Source organism: Phaseolus vulgaris, chromosome 9, assembly GCF_000499845.2.
Source record: "Phaseolus vulgaris cultivar G19833 chromosome 9, P. vulgaris v2.0, whole genome shotgun sequence".
NCBI classification, from domain to species: domain Eukaryota; kingdom Viridiplantae; phylum Streptophyta; class Magnoliopsida; order Fabales; family Fabaceae; genus Phaseolus; species Phaseolus vulgaris.
In genome coordinates this window covers 35,503,297-35,526,409 of record NC_023751.2, presented here as the reverse complement: position 1 = coordinate 35,526,409, position 23,113 = coordinate 35,503,297, and the positions used below count along the sequence as shown (strand labels likewise).

The following is a 23,113-nucleotide window of genomic DNA, read 5'->3' as shown; positions in this document are numbered from 1 at the left end:
GGTTGGTTATAATGATTTAGAAATAAAAGTATTAGATAATGAATAATAATAATAATAATAATAATTTCTACATGAAATCAGAAATTATTAAAAATTATTAATGTGAATCATCCATTTTAGGTATTTTAGATATTATTTAGTTTAAAGTTGTGATGAATTAGGAGAGAAAATATATTTAATTTATCATCATCTCAATTCTTAAACGATGTAATATTATGATATATTATCTTTAAAATAATATAATAATTATAATTATAATATATTTTTAATTATTGGTGTAAAATTCATGGATGTATTTGCAATTAAATGACAAACTAGGTCATGCATTCTAATAAATATGCAAATTAATTAAAAAGTAGGTAAAAAAACAAGAATATAAATCATAAACAAATATCTTGAACTTTGAAAATTATAATAAAACAAAATAAGCATCTTTGAAAAAAATAAGAAATGAAGGAAATATTTATTTTGATGAGAGAAACTCTATATATTTGTGTAAAAAAAATTAAAAAAAAATGAGGTAGCATTGGTGTGTGTTGCAATGGACCAATGAGAAAGTGTAAGTGTGAGACCAACTTAGGGTTGACTAGGACTCATAAGGTCCTTCATCAAGAATAATGTCCTTTTTCCCATTATAGTGTTTGTTGACAAAGAAATTTGGCATTTTTGTCATCACCCTCTTGTCACATTTGCAGCTTTTGGAGATGGATTGCACTTTTTGCTGCTTTATTCATTGTTCATTGCAAAAACCAAAGTTGGGCAAAGAAAAAATAAATAAAAACCCAATCTTTATTTATATATATATAGAGAGAGAGAGGTTCCAAAATGTAGAAAAATATCAATTACAATTTAAGGGTTAGATTGAAAAGAATATATTTATGAAGTTATTAATTGTGTAATGTTTAGTAGTAAAAGTTACACCATGCATACTAGTTACATAAGTGTAAATCATTTAACATGTTTTAATTATTAACTCATATTTTTAAAAACTCATTTTTAGGTTAAAAGTTCTTTTTATATAAATTATATATACACAAATTTACATAATTTGATATCTCATATATATATATATATATATATATATATATATATATATATATATATATATATATATATATTTAAAATTAATGGAATATATACTTTTTAAAATATAAATAATTTAATCACTTATTAAATTTAATATGAATTAGTGTAATAATATAAAATTATAATTTTGAGAGTGATAATAATAAATTAATTTTATTATATGAAGTTATTTACGTTGTAGTCTTAGTTAAAATTTACATCAAGTTATATTTATGTTTATGAAAAAGGAGAATTATTTTTAAACTCAACTCTTTATATATGGTTAGAATTAAAGACTAAGTTTAAGAGAAGATAAATTAAATTATAAAAAAAAATCAAAAACTTTTATAATTAAATATTTAGTTGTTGTTCTTTTAATGCGTTAAAACTATAAGATAAGAAGAACAAAAGAAAGATTTGGAAAAATAAAAGAGTGGAGGAATAAGAAAGACTCAAAATTTATATTGATTTACTCTTTTTTTAAAACTACATCCATTTATTTGAAGTTCACACTATAATCAAACATTTATAACTTTTTTTTTTCTCAATGCAAACCCTCTATCAGTATTTAAAATGATTTGAAACTCATATTTAAAAAAATTGTGTCGAATGAGATGAAGATCAGAGAATTACATAAAATATATCTTGTTAGATTTAATATTAAAACTACTTTTTAATTTGTAGATTTCACTTAATAATGAAATATTGGATTAAATCGCACTTTTAATATGTTAAAATATTTATAACATTGTTTTGAAATCACAAGAAAGTTTTACCTATTAAAAACTCATTTTAACATATTGAAATAAACCTTCATAATAATTCAAGATTTTTAAATAACGTTAACAGATTGATATGATAAAGTAATTTATTAAAATATTCATTACAGTTATTTCAGACTTTAAATAATAACATTTTAATGGATTAATATATTTTTTAATCAATTAAAGTTATATTGTCAAAGATAAGTTTTAAACAGTTTTTTGAAAACAACATTCTTTACCATAATAAAGATCAAACAACTCTAGAGAGGAAAACTTACATACATATCAAGATATAAACACACACTGAGATACATTTAAGTCTTCAATCTTCTTTTTAAATGCTTTGAGAGATGAATTCATCAAATACAGTGATGAGAATCAAAAGGATGTTATCAATAGAAGAAATGGACAAGGGTCAAGCCCAAAGTCCAAGAAGGCCCAAGCCCAAGAAGCCCAAGTCCAAACCATGAGGGGCAAGGCCAGGCATTAAATAAAATAGCATCATTTGAATGACTCTTGTAGGAGGTGTGGATATTAAATAAATAGGTGTGAATGTATTAGAGAGAGTCACATTGTTCATGTGACTTAGTAGGGGGTGTAGGTGTAGTTTTTAGGAGGTGTCATAGTAGAAAAAGGTCACACCTCCCATGTGACTTGTTTTTTATGGGAATTTCAAATGAGTTTCATTTGAATTTTCCCACCTATTTTTCAGCACCTCTTAGGCTATAAATAAGGTGCTTGCCTTTGTAAAATTCAGAATTGGAAATTAGAAGTAGAGAAACTATACTCAAGTTTAGAGAGAAATTGTGAGTCTTGTTGTCTTCTTCTTCCTTTGCCTTATCTTGTGTGCCAATGGTGAGCTTCAAGTGGCGGCAACCTTTCACTTATCTTGGAACAAGACTCCAAGTGGCGTGAATGCAATTCCAAATTCTCAAATCCAGCAAGCTTCATTCAATAAGTGTTCATTCTTTCATCTCTTGCAATTTCAATCGGTAGTTTCCAATGTTTTAGTGTTCTTCATCCTTTTCACCGTTTGAATTTGTGTTTCTTAGCTTATTCTTCAATTTCTGTTCAATTCTTGGTGTTTCTGTTTTCAATTACGTCTTGTATCTTGTTTTAAGGTTGTGTACAAGGAAATAGCACTCATAATGAGTTTGGATCATCATTTTGGAAGGCTTGGTCTCCATTGATGACTCCTTAAGCTTCTTTGCAACCATTCTGTTTTCAGCTTGTTGTTTTTGTGGTTCTGATTTCGTTTTCCTTTATTCAAGCACTCTTTGATCCTTTAATTGTTGTTATCCTTTTCCTATAATGTTGTTTTTAAGAGTTCTAAAGTGTCTATGTTCAATGCAAGTCATATCATACAGTTTATCACACTTGGCACCACTCCAAAAAAATCTCCATATTTGAAAACAATTGAGTTTGTGTGTATGGATTTGTATTGATACAAAGAACCTATACCAAGGCAGAATAAAGAAAATTACAAGAAAACAACACACCATCATAATGGTAAATAGCACAACTGGTATAGTAGCAATGAATAACATCACACAATTAATATCATTTTCTCACAGTTTGATGTCTTCAAAAAACGGTAGAAACAAAAACAACATAAACAAACCATTGTTTCAAACACATTCAAAAGTTCAAACTAAGAAATAATAAAATAAAAATGAAAAAATGTAGCATGAAAAACCTAGTATTCCCTTACAAAATTAAGTTCATCAAGTTATTCTTGAACTTCGATAATCCAAATATTGAAAGAATGCAACACACAACTCATAGTGTTCCTTCTGTCTAGTTTTCCATATTGTCCATTCTTATCAAGAGCAACTTCTCAAATGGAGATAGGGGAATACCATGATCAACACGAGGAACATAAGGTAAGATATCAATAACTCTTGTTTCAACCTCTTGAGTGTTACTTTGACCAACTTCATCATAAGCATTTGCTTCAGGTATTGTGAAACCTTCATCATCTTCTTTGCTTGCCAAGTGATCATCAACCTTAATGAATCTCATCTTATGAAAAGTGACATTGTTGATGCCATTTATTCATTTGATCACCTCAAATGGCTCTCCATCAAGATCCACACCAAATATTTTAGAAATTTTAAAATAAGAACAACATAGGGAAATATATAATTTGTCAAGTGTTTAGATTTCAGGATATGATCTTGATAACATAAATCCAGTTTACCTTGATCATGTTCTGAATGTCGTACATTAAAATAAAATATTCTTCATTTAGCATAACATGATTGTTTGCTCCCCTAGGTATAATCTGCTATGCCATAATGAAAGCAAATAACATTTCCTCTAGTTTGAGTCCTTTTGCATGGAAGTCCTTGATAGAGACAGGAAGATTCCACAAACAACTTTTAAAGTACTAAACCTTCTTGAAGTTTTCAACAGTTTCGGTGTTTCCCTTGCTAACTTAAACACCCTCATATTTCAGACTAGAAAAAACTTTCAAAATTTCAAGAGTGATCTTAATGTCTATGCCTTTAACTTGATATCTCATAGTAAAACCTTCAAAGTTCGAGTTTGTGAAAAATACTCTAGCCAAATCAAGATATATTCGACCTATCATTCCATAAATGTTTGTAACTTTTGGAGTTGCAATAGTTTCCTCATATCTCTAAGTTTTTCTTCCTTTAACCATGAGAACTTGAAAATCTTTAGATACCTTAACGTGTTTCCCGCTCATCTCTTAAAAAAACATACCTATTTTCTCCTTGATGTGATAAAAGTTTAAAGGTTACCAACTCTTGCTCTTTGAAAAGGTAAAAATGTTGGTGTTGAAGGTTCATTAGCCATTAAAGATTTTTTTCACTGACATGTTCAAACTTAATTCTTTTTCTTAGCTCAAGTAGTTGAAGCGGACATCTTGATGAACCAACTTTGCTAGGAAAGAAACATATACATAGAATGCAATGCACTTATGCAATTTTTATGTTATCAAATTTTTATTTTGAATTAATGCTTTTTAGGCAGTTAAGTGTGAGAATAATAGAGGTTTTGTAACTGACTTATGGTTTTGGAATTAAAACAAGAATGTACAGATTTAATTTCAATAGTTTTTCATAACAGTGTGAAATATAGTTTTTAATTTGTTAAAAGATATTTCCACATCACATAATTCAGGGGAACGATGATGCAGTAAAGGGGCACTTTTGTCCTTTAATCACCCAATAGGGTGCACATGAAAACTATGGGGTGAAGAAAGAAACCACCAGATATTTGTGGCAGTTTCTTCCTGCACCCCTACATTTTTCTTGCTGCACCCCACAATTTTGTAAATTTCGAAACTGACCCCACAATTTCGGGATCTGGGAGTGTGCTATGGATTCATCAATCCGGAAGTGAATCATGTTGCATTTTGGATAAGGGGATGTTCCGGAAGCAAAGTTTGCATAAATTATTGATTTCCGGATTGTTGAATCCGGAAGCCTAATTTCTATTATGGATTGGTGGATCCGAAATGATTTTTTTCAATTATGAATTTCTGAATCCGGAATGCATATTTTGAATTACAGATTGGTGGATCCAGAATGATTTTCTCAATTATGAATGTTTTGCATTTTTTTATTTTAGATTAACAATATCATTCATGTACTACCAGAAACATCAATCCAAGAGATTACTGGATGTGCCAATCCAAAAATTTACCGGAAGTGCCAATCCGAAAATTTATCGGATTTCATAATCCGGAATACAAAAAAAATAAATGTACAGTTTATATAGGGATAGTTTTGTCTTTGCGCAACTTTGTGGGGGTGCAGGAAGAAAAATGTAGGGGTGCAGGAAGAAACTGCCTATTTGTATTCAGTGATCGGTAAGGCCCAATTGAAGTGGGAGAGAGCACCTCTGATCATGTAACTCTCTCTGCTCCAACTCAGTCTCAAAACTGAACAGAATCTAACCAAAGGAAGTGACATTTCAATTTTCATCCAATGTTGGAACAAGAACAACGTTGTTTTTGAAATCCAAGCATTGTCTTTTCCTTTCTATGTTGTTCCACCCACCACCCTTGTCCCTCCAAACCTTGCTCAAGCGTGGCTTCACCCCCACTCCCAAACCCATCAACCGTTTCCTCCTTTTCCTCTTCCACCTCCAAAAGTTCAACCTAATAAGCCACTTCTTCTCTCAGCTGCAAACCAACAACGCCCCCACCAATCCCCGAACCCTCTCCCTCCTCGCATGGGCACTCCTCAAATCCCACAAATTCGAACAAGCAGAACAATTCATGCACACCCACTTGAAAATCACTCACCCCTTCATGTGGGATACCCTCATCCAAGGCCTCTGTACCCAACGCCTCGACCCTGAGAAAGCTCTCTCCGTTTTGCAGCGTTCTGTGAGGGACCGTGCCGTGGTACCTTCTTCTTTCACCTTTTGTTTGATGGTTCATGAATTGAGCTCAAAGGGGCTCATGGGTATGGCCGTTGAGGTGCTGGAGTTGATGGCTGAGGATGGAGTTAGGTGCCCTTTTGATGATTTTGTGTGTAGTTCCGTGATTTCTGGGTTTTGTAGGGTTGGAAAACCGGAAATTGGGGTGGATTTTTTTAAGAGTGTCACTGATTGTGGGGGGTTGAGGCCCAATGTGGTGACTTGCACGGCTCTTGTGGGGGCTCTTTGTAAGATGGGGAGGATTGGAGAAGTATGTGGTTTGGTGCAGTGGATGGAGAAGGAAGGGTTGGGATTGGATGTTGTTTTGTACAGTGCTTGGGCTTGTGGGTATGTTGAGGAAAGGGTTTTAGTTGAGGTTTTAAGGAGGATGAGGGAAATGGAGGAGAAGGGTATAGGTCATGATTGTGTGAGTTATACTGTGCTTGTAGATGGGTTCTCCAAGCTAGGTGACGTGGAGAAGTCGTTTACTTTCCTGGCCAAGATGATAAAAGAAGGACATAGACCTAATAAAGTCACATACAGTGCAATCATGTCTGCTTATTGTAAGAAGGGTAAGGTGGAGGAAGCGTTTTCTGTTTTTGAGGGCATGAAAGAACTGGGAATTGAAATGGATGAATATGTGTTTGTGATTTTGATTGATGGGTTTGGAAGGAGAGGGGATTTCAATAAGGTGTTTAGTCTGTTTGATGAAATGGAGAGGAGCGGGATCAGTCCTAGTGTTGTTGCATACAATGTTGTTATGAATGGTTTATCCAAGCATGGGAGGACATTAGAGGCGGATGAGTTGTCGAAAAATGTTGCTGCAGATGTGATTACATACAGCACACTTTTGCATGGGTATACTGCAGAAGAAAACATTCCCGGGATTTTGCAGACAAGGAAGCGAATAGAAGAAGCTGGGATTGCTATGGATGTTGTGATGTGTAATGTACTGATCAAAGCCCTGTTTATGATGGGGGCTTTTGAAGATGTTTATGCACTTTACAAAGGAATGTCTGAAATGGATCTGGTTCCAAATTCAGTGACTTACTGCACAATGATTGATGGGTATTGCAAGGTAGGTAGAATTGACGAGGCACTTGAGGTATTTGATGAATTTAGAAAGACTTCAATCCTGTCATCCGCGTGCTACAATAGTATTATTAATGGCCTCTGCAAGAATGGTATGGCAGAATTGGCCATCGATGCATTACTTGAACTCAATCACTCAGGTCTCGAGTTGAATATACCTACATTTAGGATGTTAATGAAGACAATTTTTGCAGAAAACAGTACAAAAGAGGCTTTAGATTTAGTTTACAGAATGGATGGTTTGGGACCAGACATATATAATGCAGTATGTAATGATTCCATCTTTTTATTATGTCAAAGAGGGTTACTTGATGATGCAAATCATATGTGCATGATGCTGAAAAAGAGAGGCCAACCTGTCACGGGCAAGTCTTATTATTCAATTTTGAGAGGGTATCTTAGTAATGGGAACAGGGAGAAAATTATGCCCCTTTTGAACAGCTTCCTGAAAGAATATGGTCTAGTTGAACCAATGGTACAAAGTATACTTGCATGCTACCTCTGTCTGAAAGATGTCAACAGTGCCCTTCAATATCTTGGAAAAACGGTGGATTACTCTTTAGCTGACATTTTTCCTGCTTCTATTCTCAAGATTCTCTTAAAGGAGGGTAGATCTTTAGATGCGTATAAGCTTGTTACAGAGACTCAAGATAATTTACCAGTCACATATGTTGATTATGCAATTGTTATTGACGGCTTGTGCAAGGGAGGATATCTCAATAAAGCATTGGATCTCTGTGCCTTTGTTGAAAGGAAGGGGATGAAATTGAACATAGTCATATATAATTCAATCATAAATGGATTGTGCCACGAGGGATGTCTTATTGAGGCATTTCGGCTGTTGGATTCGATAGAGAAACTTAATTTGGTACCCTCTGAAATAACTTACGCTACAGTAGTTTATGCTCTATGTAGAGAGGGATTTTTGCTAGATGCAGAGCATATTTTCAGGAAAATGGTCCTCAAGGGCTTTCAGCCTAAAGTACAAGTTTACAATTCATTACTTGATGGCATTTCTAAGTTTGGACAATTGGAAAAGGCATTTGAGCTTCTTAATGATATGGAGACAAAATATATTGAGCCTGACAGTTTGACTATAAGTGCTGCAATTAATTGCTATTGCCAAAAGGGTGACATGCAAGGAGCCCTTGAATTCTATTATAAGTTCAAGAGGAAAGATGTATCACCTGACTTTTTTGGGTTCTTATATTTGATAAGAGGTCTTTGTACCAAGGGAAGGATGGAAGAAGCCAGGAGTGTCTTGAGAGAAATGCTCCAATCCAAGAATGTGGCAGAGTTGATGAACATAGTCAACAAGGAGGTTGATACTGAGTCAATAAGTGATTTCCTTGCCACTTTGTGTGAGCAAGGAAGGGTTCAAGAAGCTGTTACAGTTCTCAATGAAATTGCCTGTATACTTATTCCTGTTCAAAGGTTGTCCACTTATAATCAAGGATTCCATAAACGAGAAAAGATTTATGAATACAAGGATCTTGGTTCAAAATGCTCAAGCATTCTACCTTCCTCTTGCAAAAGTGGTTCGAATCTTGGATCTTGTGATGACAAAGATGTAAGTAATCTTACAACAAATAATGGTGATTGTATGACAAGATCCCAGATGCATGGTTTTGACTTCTATTATTCTAGAATTGCTGCACTTTGTGCCAAAGGGGAACTTCAGAAAGCAAATCAATCAGCGAAAGAAATGCTTTCTGATTTGACAGAGTCCATGAACTGAACATGTGGGAAAAAAAAAGGAGGATTCTTTTAGTGTTTGGACTACTCCCTGTGTGCTGCTGGCAAAGAGAGCACACGGATGAGACCTGCAGGTACATAATTTTTTCATTATAATTAAGCTTCTAAATAATGGTTTACCATTCCTTTGGTACTTGACACAATTTATTTAAACTTACCTGAAAGATTAATGTCACCTTTTAAATTATGGAAATCATAACTTCTTTGTTAGACAATTTTGGCATGGCATCTATGTTCTTTACAATTTCCATTGTCGTATCAGGTTTATTGTCTTCTGCATTACTACATTTATTGCGTGTAATTGCTAGTGTCTATTGGTTTGTGTGCTTTTAAGTTTTACCCTTTGTCTTTCAATTTTATTTGGTCAATCTGGTTGTGATTCGGCTGTTCCCCGTCCCCAATGCTTGGAGATATTCTGATTATTAATCCTATTGTCCAAAGACTTGGACCTGTGCTAATCCTGGATCTAATTTTATTACTAAATAAATAGGGGTATCAGTTTATGGTATTGCAATACAATACATGCTTTCGCTGCCAGAAGGTGTCTTTCACTCTTTTCCTCCTTTCCTAGCCCTCAGCCTTAAAGCATACCATCAACCTTGATCTGTGTGTCCATGCTTCTGGTAAATCAGTTCATGGAAGTCAATGAATATGGCACCCTTTCTGTTTTCCCTTAAAGGGTTAAACCTTTCTATAAATGCATAATAGTAATGTATGTGTGATTATAAAAATGAGAAATTTCTGTCATGTTCTATGATCTGGATGAGGTTTTTAGATAACCCAAGGCAATTTCCAGTTAGGATCAGACCGGCAGTGGTCTCTTTCTCTTTTACTTTTCCTTGCAATGATATAGACGAATAAGTTTTCCCGTTTCCATTGTAGTAATAACCAGACAGGCAGGGAAGTGATTTTGTAGCCCTCTGTCTGTCTTTCTGCTCTAATCACCAATCTGAAAAGGATAAATGTCTAAAAGGGACGGGAAACAATATCAGCCTAAAATATATTGCAGAAATAATCATAATTTTTTATTTATATAACCTTATGATAAACTTTAGTATGAAGCACGAGGCACTGAAAGCTCATTCAGGGTATTATTGATATTGACATGTCCATTTTATTTCTGATAATCTGTTTCATGCTGAGTCACAGGACTGAATCAGTGCTGGATCCTGTATGAAAAGGCAGTTATATAATATGGTTGATGAAACTACTGTCTGTCCTTGTTCCCGTTTGGCACTTTCACCTATGAAGTGACTACTAAGGAACCTGTTGGACTCAACACTGAGCCACTATAGAAATGGTAATATACATACACCTTTCTCATCTAATTTGGATTTGTTGCTTAAATTATAGTTCTTTCCAGTAAAGGGATTTAGCTACAACAATGATTCTGTTAAAGCACATCTTGTTGAAGATAAAATTAAACCTTTATTTTTTTAATTCCTTTTTAATTGGTTTCCCCTACAACAACTATTCAATGTTTTTATTTTATTTTTACATTTTTTTCACTTTATTAAACTGTATATACTTACACTGGATAGGTGAAGAAATTAGTTTCATACTCTATTTGTTTTCTGTTTTCAATTATTTGTGGTTTTCATTGATTGCTGAGATATGCTGGCTAATATAGTGCTTGTATTGTATACCAAAATAAATAACAAGAAGTATTTTTTCTTAGGCTCAAAATGAACAGACTGAAACACTTTTCTTTAATTTGTGTGAATTTTTAGTGCCTTTTTGTGAGTGTGTCATGTCATGATTGCTTTTTCTTTCTACTGTTGTTTATTAGATACCTTTTGCTCATAAAATAAATTATATGGACTTAAGAATCATAACATCCTCATAAAATAGGCTTTATTAAACATGAAAAAAGAAATAAAATTTTATTAGTTAAGAAGAAAGGCAGACAAGGAAACCCAAATACCTGGAAAAATTAGAGAAGACACATTGTATACACACTGCTCAGACTTATTTTTTCTTTTCTCTCTTTTTTATGTATATAAATTTGAATTGGGGGAAGAAAAGCTAATCCTCATTTTGATGAGGGAAACATAAACTTTGAAGTTTTCTGATGATGCTGTTTCCAATGCCAACTGAATTGTTATTTTATTTTTCTTTTCAATTTTCATTGACTTGAATTGAATCTGAAAAGTTCTTGGCTTGGAAGAAATGAACCTTTGGCTAAGATTACATATAGTCACGTCTCAGTTTACCATGGAAAATTGTTATGCTTGAAAGTTATGTTATGAGAGTTTGAACAAATTTAGAGAAAACTGGTTTCTTTCTTATCTTTCACGATAAATAATACTGTTTATCTTTATTTTTTTTGAAGCAACATTTTGATGAACTAGACCTGTGAACTTCTTTGGAACAACTAAATTCAAAGTTTAAAAAATGAATGTGTTTTCAAGCAACACTTGAACAATGGTTGTGGATTGCATGGTAATTGAATCGAGATCCAAGTAGTGTATCGGAGAGTTGATTTTCTGAATTGTGTAGCGTTTCCTATCGTGAATCGTAAGATTCATATAACATATAATTAAATATATAAGATATGTAGAAATGCAAAGATGCAATTAATAACAAAACAACCTCATTTCATTTTGAGTGTTGTATCTACATATATATACCACACAATTTCAGCAACACAACCTCAAAAAACAGTGTGATTGCAGCGTAAGATTTCTATTACCAACCATGACTATATGCTACTAAACAAAATTTTAGATTATAGCCATTCAAAAAATAAGTGTTGTTGTTGCTGCTACTACATAATTACCGCTGGTTGTTGCTTGTACTTGTACATACTAAACAAACCTCAAACAACAAAATATTCTATCCTAATCATTCATATTTCATCATCTTTCTCTCCAACATCTACATCACTCAAGTCATCTTCATCTATTAAAACTTCTTTTTGAATGTCTTCAATTTCTAACTCGTCTCCTACTATGGATTTTCCATTTTTATTGATTTTGGTATTTAAATTTCTAGGACCTATATTAGCAAAAGAAAAACAAATAAATTTGAATTAGTTATAGTTTGTTGAACTTTCATTTCAAGTTCTAAATAAAAATAATCACCTCTGTTCCTTTTCTTGCTTGGAGCTCCCTCTTCAACATTAAAATACTCATGTATATTTATCCAAGAGGAATCAATAGGCAAACAAAGATTTTCTTTTTCAGTGATCCATTCATCATCCAATTCAATATCTGACAAACATATGAGATCATAAGTTTCCCCCTTCTCTTCTCTACACTTTTGTCTCATCTCAAGTTGAAGATTGTACTCTACATACACAAGAGCATTTAATCTTTATTGTTCCAATCTATTTTTTCTCTTAGTATGCACTTGGTCAAAATTTTCATGGCTACCTTTTGTAACTCTTTACCTTCTCCCCATAACTCTCCCACCAAAGAATTGTCAAAACAAAAATATATTCAACTATAATGTCTTGAAACTCTTGTTCTTGCATCTAAAACCATTATTTGAAATGTCGCATATAAATCAACTAACACCTCACTATCCGGATTGAAATTTTTTTCATAATGATATCTAACACAATAAAAAATAAAGTTAATTAGAGCAAAGAATATAGTGCTACTTAGTAGGAGAAATTTAGAAGTAATTTAACTTACCTAGGATTGAGGTAATAAGCAACTGCATGGAGAGACCTATGTAGTTGTAAATTTCACCCAGTGTCAATAATTTTTCAACCTTTTTTATATCTTGTTTCTTGCTTTTGGAAATTTTCAGCAATTTTCTCTTTAGCTCTGTCCATTGCTTCATAAATATATGACATGACTGGTTTTACATCACCATCTACAAGTAAAATGTAAGTTTTGCTGTCATGGTTGTTGGGGTGGAATAGCAAGGATGAAGCATCATCTTGCTGGAACAAAGAAAGACGTTATCCCTTATTGCAGTGTTCTAGATGAGGTGAAGGCAATCTTTTTGAAGCTGCTGGAAGATGAAGGAAAAAAGAAAGAGGAGATGAACTTGGATTGTGGAGAAGTTACAAGAGAAGAAAGAATGATCTCCAGCAAATGATAATTAATGCATCTTACAAGAACAGAGAAGATGTAATAGAAATTTGCAACTGCATTTACGGTAATGCATTGTCATTTAATCTTGTAAGGAGCCCTCTTTTCATCCAGATGCTAAAGGCGGTTGGAGACTATAGGAAAGGTTTAAAACCTCCTTATCATGAGGTAAGGGTATCCTATCTAAAAAAAAGCTGTGGATAAGGTACACAAGTGTCTAGAAAAATATAAGAGTGATTGGGAGAAATGGGGATGCACATTGATGTGTGATGGTTGGATTGATGGAAAAGGAAGATCACTCACTAATTTTCTTGTTAATAGTCTAAGTGGTATTGTATTTTTGAAATCCATTGACACTAGTGATGTGATAAAGGATGGGAAAAAATGTATGAATTGTTAGACAACATAGTGGATGAAATTGGAGAGGATCATGTTGTTCAAGTAGTTACGAATGGTACTTCTAACCTTGTGGCAGCTGGAAGAATGTTAATGGAAAAAAGAACCAAATTATTTTGGTCCCGTGTCCAGCTCATTGTCTTGATCTAATTCTTGAGGATATTGGAGAGCTTCCAGTATTTTACAATACCATTGGCAATGCAAAGAAAGTTACCACTTACATAAATAGGCACACATGGGTTCTTAATTTGTATAGAAAGCATTCTAATGGAAGGGAATTAGCAAGACCAATTGTCACACGTTTTGCTACTGCTTATCTTACATTAAATTGTATTAAGCAACAAAAAAATGCTCTTAGATCAATGTTTGCTTCAGAGGAATGGGCTACTAGTTCACATGCTACTAAAAATGAGGCCAAACAAGTCATGAATGTAGTGTTAAGTGATGGAAGATTTTGGAGATCAATCACATATTGCCTTAAATGTGTAAATCCACTTGTAAAAGTGTTGAGGCTTGTAGATGGTGATGCAAAACTAGCCATGCCATATATTTATGAAGCAATGGACAAAGCTAAAGAGAAAATTGCTGAAAATTTCCAAAAACAAAAAACAAGATATAAAAAAGTTTGGAAAATTATTGACACTAGGTGGAATTTACCACTACATAGGCCTCTCTATGCAACTGCCTATTACTTCAATCTTAGGTAAGCTAAATTACTTCTAAATTTCTCCTACTAAGTGACACTATATTCTTTGCTCTCATTAACTTATTTTTTATTGGTTAGATATCACTATGAAAAAAAATTCAATCCGCATAGTGAGGTGATGGTTGGTTTATATGAGACATTTCAAAGAATGGTTTCAGATGCAAGAACAAGAGTTGCAATTGATCAACAACTTGAGAAGTTCAAGGGAGCTAAGGGGCTTTTTGGAATGAACATGACTATAGAAATATGAAACAACCCGGTAATTAAATTACTCATTACAATTCTTATATGATTTATAAACTTTTAATTACATTACAGTTAAATATATTTTTGTTTTGACAGCTCTTTGGTGGAAGAGAAGGTAAAGAGTTACAAAAGGTAGCCATGAAAATTTTGAGCCTCACATATAGTGCAACATGATGTGAAAGAAGTTGGAGCACATTTGACCAAGTGCATACTAAGAGAAGAAATAAATTGGAACAACAAAAATTAAATGCTCTTGTGTATGTGAAGTACAATCTTCAACTTGAGATGAGATAAAAGAGTAGAGAAGGGGGAAACTTATGATCCCATATGTTTGTCAGATATTGAATCGGATGATGAATGGATCACTGAAAAAGAAAATCCTTGTTTGCCTATTGATTCCTCTTGGATGAATATACATGAGTGCTTTGATGCTGAAGAGGGAGCGCCAAGCAAGAAAAGGAACAGAGGTGATTATTTTATTTAGAACTTAAAATGAAAGTTCAACAAACTATAACTAATTCAAATTTATTTGTTTTTCTTTTGCTAATATAAGTCCTAGAAATTTAAATACCAAAATCAATAAAAATGGAAAATCCATAGTAGGAGATGAAGAAGAAATTGAAGACATTCAAGAAGAAGTTTTAATAGAAGATGACTTAAGTGTTGGAGAGGAAGATAATTAGGATAGAATATTTTTTTGTTTGAAGTTGTTTAGTATGTACAAGCAACAACCAGCAGTAATTATGTAGTAGCAACAACAACACTTATTTTTTGAATGACTATAATGTAAAATTTGTTTAGTAGCATATACCCATGGTTGGTTATAGGAATCTTATGCAACAACCATACTTTTTTTGAGGTTGTGTTGCTGAAATTGTGTGGTATATATATGTAGATACAACACTCAAAATGAATTATGAGGTTGTTTTGCTATTCTTTGTATTTCTACATATCTTATATATTCAATTATATGTTACATTTTTTAATGTTTATGAATCTTACGATTTACGAAAACGGTACACGATTCAGAAAATCAGCTCTCCGATACACTACTTGTATATCGATTCAACTACCATGGTTGGAAGACTTTCACAGTACTTCTATGTAATGTCTGACTCTCTTTTTGTTTTACTCATCTTAATAAATGAAGACAGCAGCAAAAAAAACCTCCCTTGTTTGGTCTTCCTCCACAATAAAAAAAGGTTCTTTTTGCCTTCGACAGCTGGTTTTGTTCGTCGCCGTGAGCTTCGCTGATGTCGTTCGCACCTTCAAGCTCAGTCATTACTGTTGGAGAGAAGAAGGACGTCGTAGTTGTCGTTCGCTGTCGCAACTTGGTTGCTGTTGGTCGAAGAAGAAGGACAAAGGAACTTTTTGAAATGAGCAGGGACGTTTGAAATGATGCACCTCGTTCGTGGGTAAATTAAAATTAGGGTTTTATTTATAAAAGCAATTAAAATTAGGGTTGGTGGGTTGTGTTAAGCTGACAGTCTTTTGACAAATGATTGAAACTTAAGGATGAATTATATATTTTTTACCCTTGAAATTACTTAATAAGTAGCAAAATATGGGAGAGATGCTGAAAACTGAGCATGGACTACACTGCAAAGTCCATTTTATATAGGTTCAGATTGATGACAATAAATAAAAATAATTATAGGATATGCCTATAAATGATATTCTAGTAAGATATTCTTATAATATTATAAAGATCCTACTTAATAAATCAAAATATAAAATACGAACAAGCCCTAAGAGATCATCTAAGATACAATATTCTAAGATAATATCTGAATATATGTGTTTGTGTGTGTTCACCAAAAACTGTATAGAAACATATTTTCAACAAAATAACTTTCTGTAACTGCCAAGCGCAGTAAAAGTGTTACAATGTGTGTTGAACATTACACATTACTGCTCTGAACAAAGTTTCCACCATTTTTGTAATATTTTTTCCATCTGTGGTTGGTTCTTCTACTCTTACTATATACTGTTCATGGTATACATGTAGGATGACGGCTAACACAATACTCAGAATACAGGAGCTGTCATAATGTTGTATTTCTAGAAGAAAGGTGATAAACTGCATGCTAATTTCTGCTTTAGGCTTGTATCGACCAAAGTCTTGCTCCCTTTCTTTATGGTGATTAAATGTAAGTGTTTTTCTTTCTATTCATGTTATAATAAATAAGCATATTGAGTTGGATTATTGTTCTTTGTATTTCCACCTCTCTTCCCCTCTTTCAACTGAATGATGGTTGATTTTGAAACATTAGATTTTTACCTTACTCTCTCTGGCCTTATAGATCTTGAGTTTTTTTTATTAAGGTTAAGTATTTCTCAGCTAGTTGCATGTAATTGCAAACTGGTTGTGTCTCTTGAGCCCGTGACAGAGATGGCTGGACTATGGAGAAAACTGGAGTTAGACATTGTAAAATGCTTGTCTGGAAGAATGATTTACTCATGTCACCAAAAATAGAACTCTAACATTATTGAAAGGTGTGAAAAGAGTTTTTTTTTTGTTGGTAATTGAAAATTAATATTATGTAAGAACAATTATGATGTATTCATAAATAGTTCAAATTTACTTCTGTCAGTCCAGTCACCTACCTAAACTACTTATATCATTCATTTATGGCTTAGATAAGGTTTAGAAAATAAAGAGTGCAAAATTGCATTTTAGCCTAATTCTAATTAATTTATTCTTATTTATCGATACCCTCTCCAAAAATATATTTAATTTAATTCTGATTTTATTGTGAAATAACTCTATTTTATTCTTGACAGGAAGTGTTTAATTGAAATTGGTGCAATTTAGTGATGTTATTTTTATTTATCATTCTAAAAGTATGTTTTTGACAAATATGAATTCTGAAAGAGAATAAGTAGAAAATTAAATAATAGTTAAAATTAGTTTTTGTACAAGTTAAACAAAACTATAATTTAAGAGATATTATATAAAGTAACCCTTTCTCTTCTTATTTTTCTTTCTTGGAAGTCTTTACAGAAAAATGTCTCCAATGTAGTGTGACTAATTTGTTTTTGCTTATATTTGAGCTTGGAGGATAGCTATTATCACAATACTTAGAATACAAGAGTTGTTATAATGTCTTGTATCTAAATTGAAAAGAATTAAAGCCATATATAGTATGAGAGCAAGCATTGCCATTTTCTTTACCTTGTTAGTGTACAAATAATGCTTTTGTTGTGGACTTGATCTAATTGGAGTTCAAGAGTTGTGATTTGTGAATGCATTCACAATCATCAACCACTAAGAAGTTCACAGTCAATTCTTTGGAGGTAAACATAGTTATTAACAAGGTCATATCCCACGTTGTAACTCTGTTGGGCTAACAATCCAACAACTGAAGGCTTACTTTTAATGTCGATGTTACTGGCTGGACCTATAGTCATGCAGAATATGTCATTACTGACTTGACTAAAAAAGCTTCTAGAATCCATAGCCAAATCTGCTCCATCAGCAAAATGGAATGTAACCACTGGAAACCCAGTTAGATCTTTGCTGATACTACCATAATAGCACAACATCCATGGGGAATTTTCAATTGTTGCTCCTCTAAAGGACCAACCGATGAGATTTCTAACTTCTTTGTATATTAGTTTATGCACATCATCAACTAGGTAGCTGATAGTGCTGCCAGTGTCAATGATGACTCCTCCTGTGCCATTCTCTTTCATCTCAAAAGTTCCTGGAGCTATGTCAAGCCTTTTCTCCCCTATACTTATGCCTTCCATGGTGACATAATAAAAGCCATTGTGGACTTCAAAAGGGGTGGAAAAACCTTCAAGATCTGCCCCTTCACCTAATATCAGTTGGTTGTAATTGTAATGAGGGTCATCAAGGTTGCCTATGCAGTAAGAAAACTTTTGGCCAATTTTTGTTGCCAAAGATTCTGCTGCACTGTTTAGTCCTAGTATTCCATTGTGTCCTGGATCTGAATTGTATCCAATGTTGTGGCCACATCCAAATAGTACATCAAATATCTGAGAGGTACCTTCATCAGTTGTCTCAAAGACAATAGTATCACGACCATATGTTCCTGAAGCGGTGGAGCTATCTGCATAAGAGGCACTAAATGGAATAGGGTCACATTTGCAACCCTTGAAGACACATGGTATTTTGCACTGTGGGAAAAAGGTGGAAGACTTTAAGGGGTCAAAGAGTGGACCTAAATGGTTGTCACAATTTGTGCAAGGGGAGCACATGACCCAGAAGGTGTCACTGGCAGTGTCTATAACAACTAGTTGTGGGATAGGGGGTTGGCCTATTGAGATATTGGCCAGTATGGTTCTACCTGTTAAGGAGGGAGAGGCACTAGCTTTGTGGTCATTATTAGAGACCAAAGAACCTTCTATCCTTGCTTGTATGTAGGCTAAACGTGCTGCTGAGTGTTGGATATCAAGTTCCATTCGGTCTTTGGCTGTTTCATGTGGCTTGTAGTGGGGATGGTGAATTGAGCCCGGGTGAATGAGTCTGGAGACCAGTCTTTGAGTTTTAACAGATGAAATGCTGCTAGTTGATGAGAAACATGTTGAAAAAATCATCAACAAAAGAAGAAGAAATTGTTCATATGCAAATGCCATTGAATATTGATCTTCTTTGTGTTATTGAATTTGTTGTTTTAGTTTATAGGTAGATTGTAGTTATATATTGCTTCCAAGATATTCAAGATAGTTATATATAGTGCTAAATAAACCTTTAGGCTTTACACACATATATATATTGATTGATTCACCTGGTGGAAGGTATGATTTGTATATACAAAAAATGACAAGGAATGAAAAAGTAAATTGCCCTTAAGAGGCACCAGCCACATGAAAGTTGCATGATTTTATTTTACTAGGACCATCTTTTACATTCTCTACCAAGAATCAATCTAGAAAGTGAGCACCAACTTTTGTTATGATTTGACAATCTTTATTTTGGGATAATCAACTAATAAATGTCTGTGTCATTTCTAATTGCTAGTGATTCTTTTTCTTTGTTTAGCCAAAACATTTTTTACCTTTTTAACAACGGTAACCCCAACACTTTTAACATGAAGAACCCTTCAATCCCATTGAGTTGAGTTTACATAAGCCCTGGAAATTTTCCTGCATCTTAGTACATACTTAAACATGATCATTTGCAGCTCCTCAATCCATCCTTACATTTCTACTGCACATTTTCATAATTATCAACTCTCTGCATAAACTAGACAAATAGTTCTGATGGACTAGAATAGACTAGACAGAGAAATTCAGAAGATGGTAAATGCTGGAACTTGGCATGACAACTGTATGAACAAAAGTCAAAGTAAGTTTCATGAATTTATGAAAATTACATTGTTGTAGTTCAACACAAAGGGTATCTTGTTAGGATGACCAAACCTATAACGTCACTTATTAATAGATGCATTGGAACCAGAAATTATGTTTGCAATGGGAACAAAATACTAACTAGAGTATTGACATTGTTGGAGAGGGAGGTGTAAATGGGAAATTGATAGAATTCATCATGACCCAATTTTCCATGCTTCATTTTGAAAAATTTGACATTAAACAAAGTATTAACCTCCTCAATTGGATCCATGACCTTCTTTCCCTTTTCTTTTGTTGGTGTAGCTACCATTTTTATTATAGAAATATGAAGTAAAATTGTGTTGAGTTAAATGTGCATGGGGTTTATTGATATCATCATAAGTACGTCACTACAAGAAAAATTCATTAAATAGCAATCAAATTAGAGATAAAAAATAATTAGTCACTACATTAACTAAATTAGATATTATTTTAGAGATTAAAAAATTATTTGTATCTAAATGATTTTTATTATTAATAAAAATTTATAAAATAATTTTTAAATTGGTATCTAAATTAGCTATCAAGGTTTTAGCTACTAATATTTTAGATTCTAAATTGGTCTCAATTAGTCGACTAATTTAGAATCTAAAATACTAGTAGTTAAAATCTTAGTTGCTAATAGTTAGTTATCAATTTAAAAAAAAAAACAAATGCTTCTAATTCATGAAGATTGAAAAGGCTTAAAGAAAATACTATTCACTACTTTAATAAAATGTTTATTAAAAAAATGCTTCTCTCTAATAGAACCTTAAATAAGAGTAAAAAAATGTTAATTCATACAAAAAATTAGATACAAGGATGTAACGAGAGTTATCAAAATAGATCTCATATGATCGGTTGAACCAAAATCTCACCAAATGAATCAAGTTAGACTACATTACGTTTTGTACCTCCATAATTTAAAAGGCACCTCCATATAATTTAAAAACCCAATTTTGTCAATTGAAATTTGTATTTCACAATGTATAATCTTGAATAGAGAAGATGTATTTTAGATTGTATATTTGAAAATACATCACTTTTGTATTTTTTAAATATTTATTGTACAATTCATTTTAAAGAGTAACTTTTCTCAATTTTGTATTTTAAACACAACTAATTTTTTTTACTACAATTTTAATTTCATAAATCAAATCAATTATAAATTTCCTATTATTTATATTAACATTTTGTTTGAAGAGGGAATTGAATGCAAATTTCATGAGTACACATAGAACTTTTAATAGTAATAATATTAATGTAAAGTAGAGATATTCGAAAAACAAGAATAAATAGAGTGATTTCAAATTTTAAAGTTTTTTGGTATATAATCTCTTTTATTGAACGTGTATATAATAGATATGTATATTTAAAAGATTTCATTTAAAATATTGTTTGCATTCAATTTATTTATGAGATCTCTAATGAATATACATTTGATGTTTTAACTAACTGATTGAATGTATATCGTAGTATAGATACTATAGATGCTCAATTCAATTTTTTTTTCAAATATGCACATTCGAGTTAAATTAGTGTAAAATTGTACTATTAAAATTCCAATAACTCTTCTCACCTTAGAAATTTTTTCTCTTTCAATATTAAATTTTCAACTATCATTTTTTCTCTTTTTATTTCTTCCATTAACACTCTTTTTTACTATGATGAGAATTCATAAAAAAAAGAGTATTAATTAGAAAAATAAAAGAGAAATAATGTTGATTGAGGATTTTATATTTAAAACATTGTTATTTGAGGAAAAAAGTTTTCACCTCATCAAATTCCTATGTCAAAGATTCCCAACTTCATAAACTTTTCAACCATGACTGTTTAAATGAAAATTATCTTTATTATTTATGTAGACAAGTTTATTTTAATATTACACTTTAAGTTTTCATTTTTTATAACTTCAAGAGTTATTATTAATTCTAAGCATTAATATTGTGTTTTACACATTAACTATTTCTATTTCCTTCACTGATTTTTTTTAATAAAATAAAATAATTTGTGTCCATCAAACTTGTGACATTTATATTATTTTTGTACAAGAAAGTTTAAACCTACAATTTTTTTTTGCATTGGTTTTTTCTTGATAACATTGTGTCACTTTATGGACTAATTAAATTAATCCCTATCTTGCTTACGGTTGCATTTGGAAAATAATTTGGATGTTGAAAATTGGTTTTGTTTACACCAAAGTCATGTTCAGAGTAGTTGAATTTTGTTTTTTTTTTTTATTGATGAGAAGAATAGATTAATTTCAAAATTTGTCTTATTTGCACTTTATAAAAACAATTTCACTAAGGTAACTAAACAAAAGTTCTCAACTGCCACTAAAAGTATCTTATCATAATACAAAAAGAAAATCACTTTTTTCAAAATCAATTCTTTCAAACTTAAAAATAAACAAATCTTAAATCGGTCAAACTTCCGGATAGAGTATTTATAATATAATGAAAATGAAGGAAATAACTTATTACAAATTAGAGTTTGAAAATCATTTTTTTTTTAATTTTATAATGATTTTTAAGTTTGTGGAAATTATTAAATTATTCACCAATGCCTACTGATCCAAATGGTAAAGTTTGTTTTCTTTTTCTAATTATTCTATTGAATTAAAAGTATTTGAATTTTTTTACTGTTGAATTTCATAATAATATAAAATAATATTCACTAAAAAAAATCATTAAATAAAATTTAATTTTAGAGATAAAAATAATTAGTTGTTATATTGAATGAATTAGATGTTATTTTAAAGACTAAAACATTATTGGTTTCTAAATTAGTTTCTATTATTGATAAATAATTTTTAAATTGGTATTTAATTAGCTATCAAATTTAGAATATAAATAATTAATAGTTAAAACCCTAGTAGTTAATTGGTTACAAATTTAGAAACTATTTATCAATAATAAAAACTAATTTAGAAACTAATTATGTTTTTAGTCTCTACAATAATATTTAATTTAGTCAGTATAATAACTAATTATATTTAGTCTCTAAAATTGATTTCTATTTAATGATTTTTTTTTTGTAGTGATCAAAGATGTTATGTATGAAGACATGAGCACAAATAAAATTATTTTTATCAATTATTATATCAATGATTTACAAAAAGTGAATTTTATTAATATTAAAGGAGATGAATACCAGAGTTATAGAAAGATCCTAATATTAATGGAGTATTTTCTAATTATAGTTGTTTCTCTTTAAAGAGAGGTAAATAACCTTTATATTTTGTCTTTGTCTGTTATGATTCTAGTATTTATTGATTGATTATTTCTTTATTTGGCTAGACCTAGGATGAATGTACA

General features: G+C 31.8%; 3 protein-coding genes across 8 annotated transcripts; 2 read left to right on the top strand and 1 right to left on the bottom strand.

Moving 5' to 3' along the window:
* The first annotated feature begins 5,728 nt into the window (after positions 1-5,728).
* On the top strand, positions 5,729-17,052 carry LOC137820994 (pentatricopeptide repeat-containing protein At5g57250, mitochondrial). Of its 6 annotated transcripts, XM_068625377.1 has the most exons (6): positions 5,729-8,883; positions 8,961-9,142; positions 10,218-10,368; positions 15,682-15,874; positions 16,468-16,609; positions 16,785-17,052. In XM_068625377.1, the coding sequence occupies exons 1-2, from the start codon at positions 5,842-5,844 to the stop codon at positions 9,027-9,029; spliced, it is 3,111 nt and encodes a 1,036-aa protein (XP_068481478.1). In that variant the 5' UTR covers positions 5,729-5,841; the 3' UTR covers positions 9,030-9,142; positions 10,218-10,368; positions 15,682-15,874; positions 16,468-16,609; positions 16,785-17,052. The 6 variants fall into 6 exon arrangements, with proteins under 6 accessions (XP_068481478.1, XP_068481479.1, XP_068481474.1 ...); XM_068625378.1 differs by lacking the exon at positions 15,682-15,874; XM_068625373.1 differs by having other exon boundaries at positions 5,729-9,142.
* Positions 12,945-14,463, top strand: LOC137822444 (uncharacterized). Its single transcript, XM_068627331.1, has 4 exons — positions 12,945-13,082; positions 13,226-13,279; positions 13,666-14,210; positions 14,292-14,463. Exons 1-4 carry the CDS (start codon positions 12,945-12,947, stop codon positions 14,461-14,463), a joined length of 909 nt encoding a protein of 302 aa, XP_068483432.1.
* On the bottom strand, positions 16,917-19,187 carry LOC137820995 (aspartic proteinase CDR1-like). Its single transcript, XM_068625379.1, has one exon. The coding sequence runs from the start codon at positions 19,059-19,061 to the stop codon at positions 17,721-17,723; it is 1,341 nt and encodes a 446-aa protein (XP_068481480.1). The 5' UTR covers positions 19,062-19,187; the 3' UTR covers positions 16,917-17,720.
* Positions 19,188-23,113: the final 3,926 nt, after the last annotated feature.

Excerpts from the sequence above, each read along its gene's own strand:
- LOC137820994 (XM_068625375.1), top strand. The coding sequence starts at position 5,842 with ATGTTGTTCCACCCACCACCCTTGTCCCTCCAAACCTTGCTCAAGCGT.
- LOC137822444 (XM_068627331.1), top strand. The coding sequence starts at position 12,945 with ATGAAGCATCATCTTGCTGGAACAAAGAAAGACGTTATCCCTTATTGC. Across the intron at positions 13,083-13,225 it reads TGAACTTGGATTGTGGAGAA|ATGCTAAAGGCGGTTGGAGA; the intron begins GTTACAAGAGAA and ends CTTTTCATCCAG. Across the intron at positions 14,211-14,291 it reads GCCTATTACTTCAATCTTAG|ATATCACTATGAAAAAAAAT; the intron begins GTAAGCTAAATT and ends TTTATTGGTTAG.
- LOC137820995 (XM_068625379.1), bottom strand. The coding sequence starts at position 19,061 with ATGGCATTTGCATATGAACAATTTCTTCTTCTTTTGTTGATGATTTTT.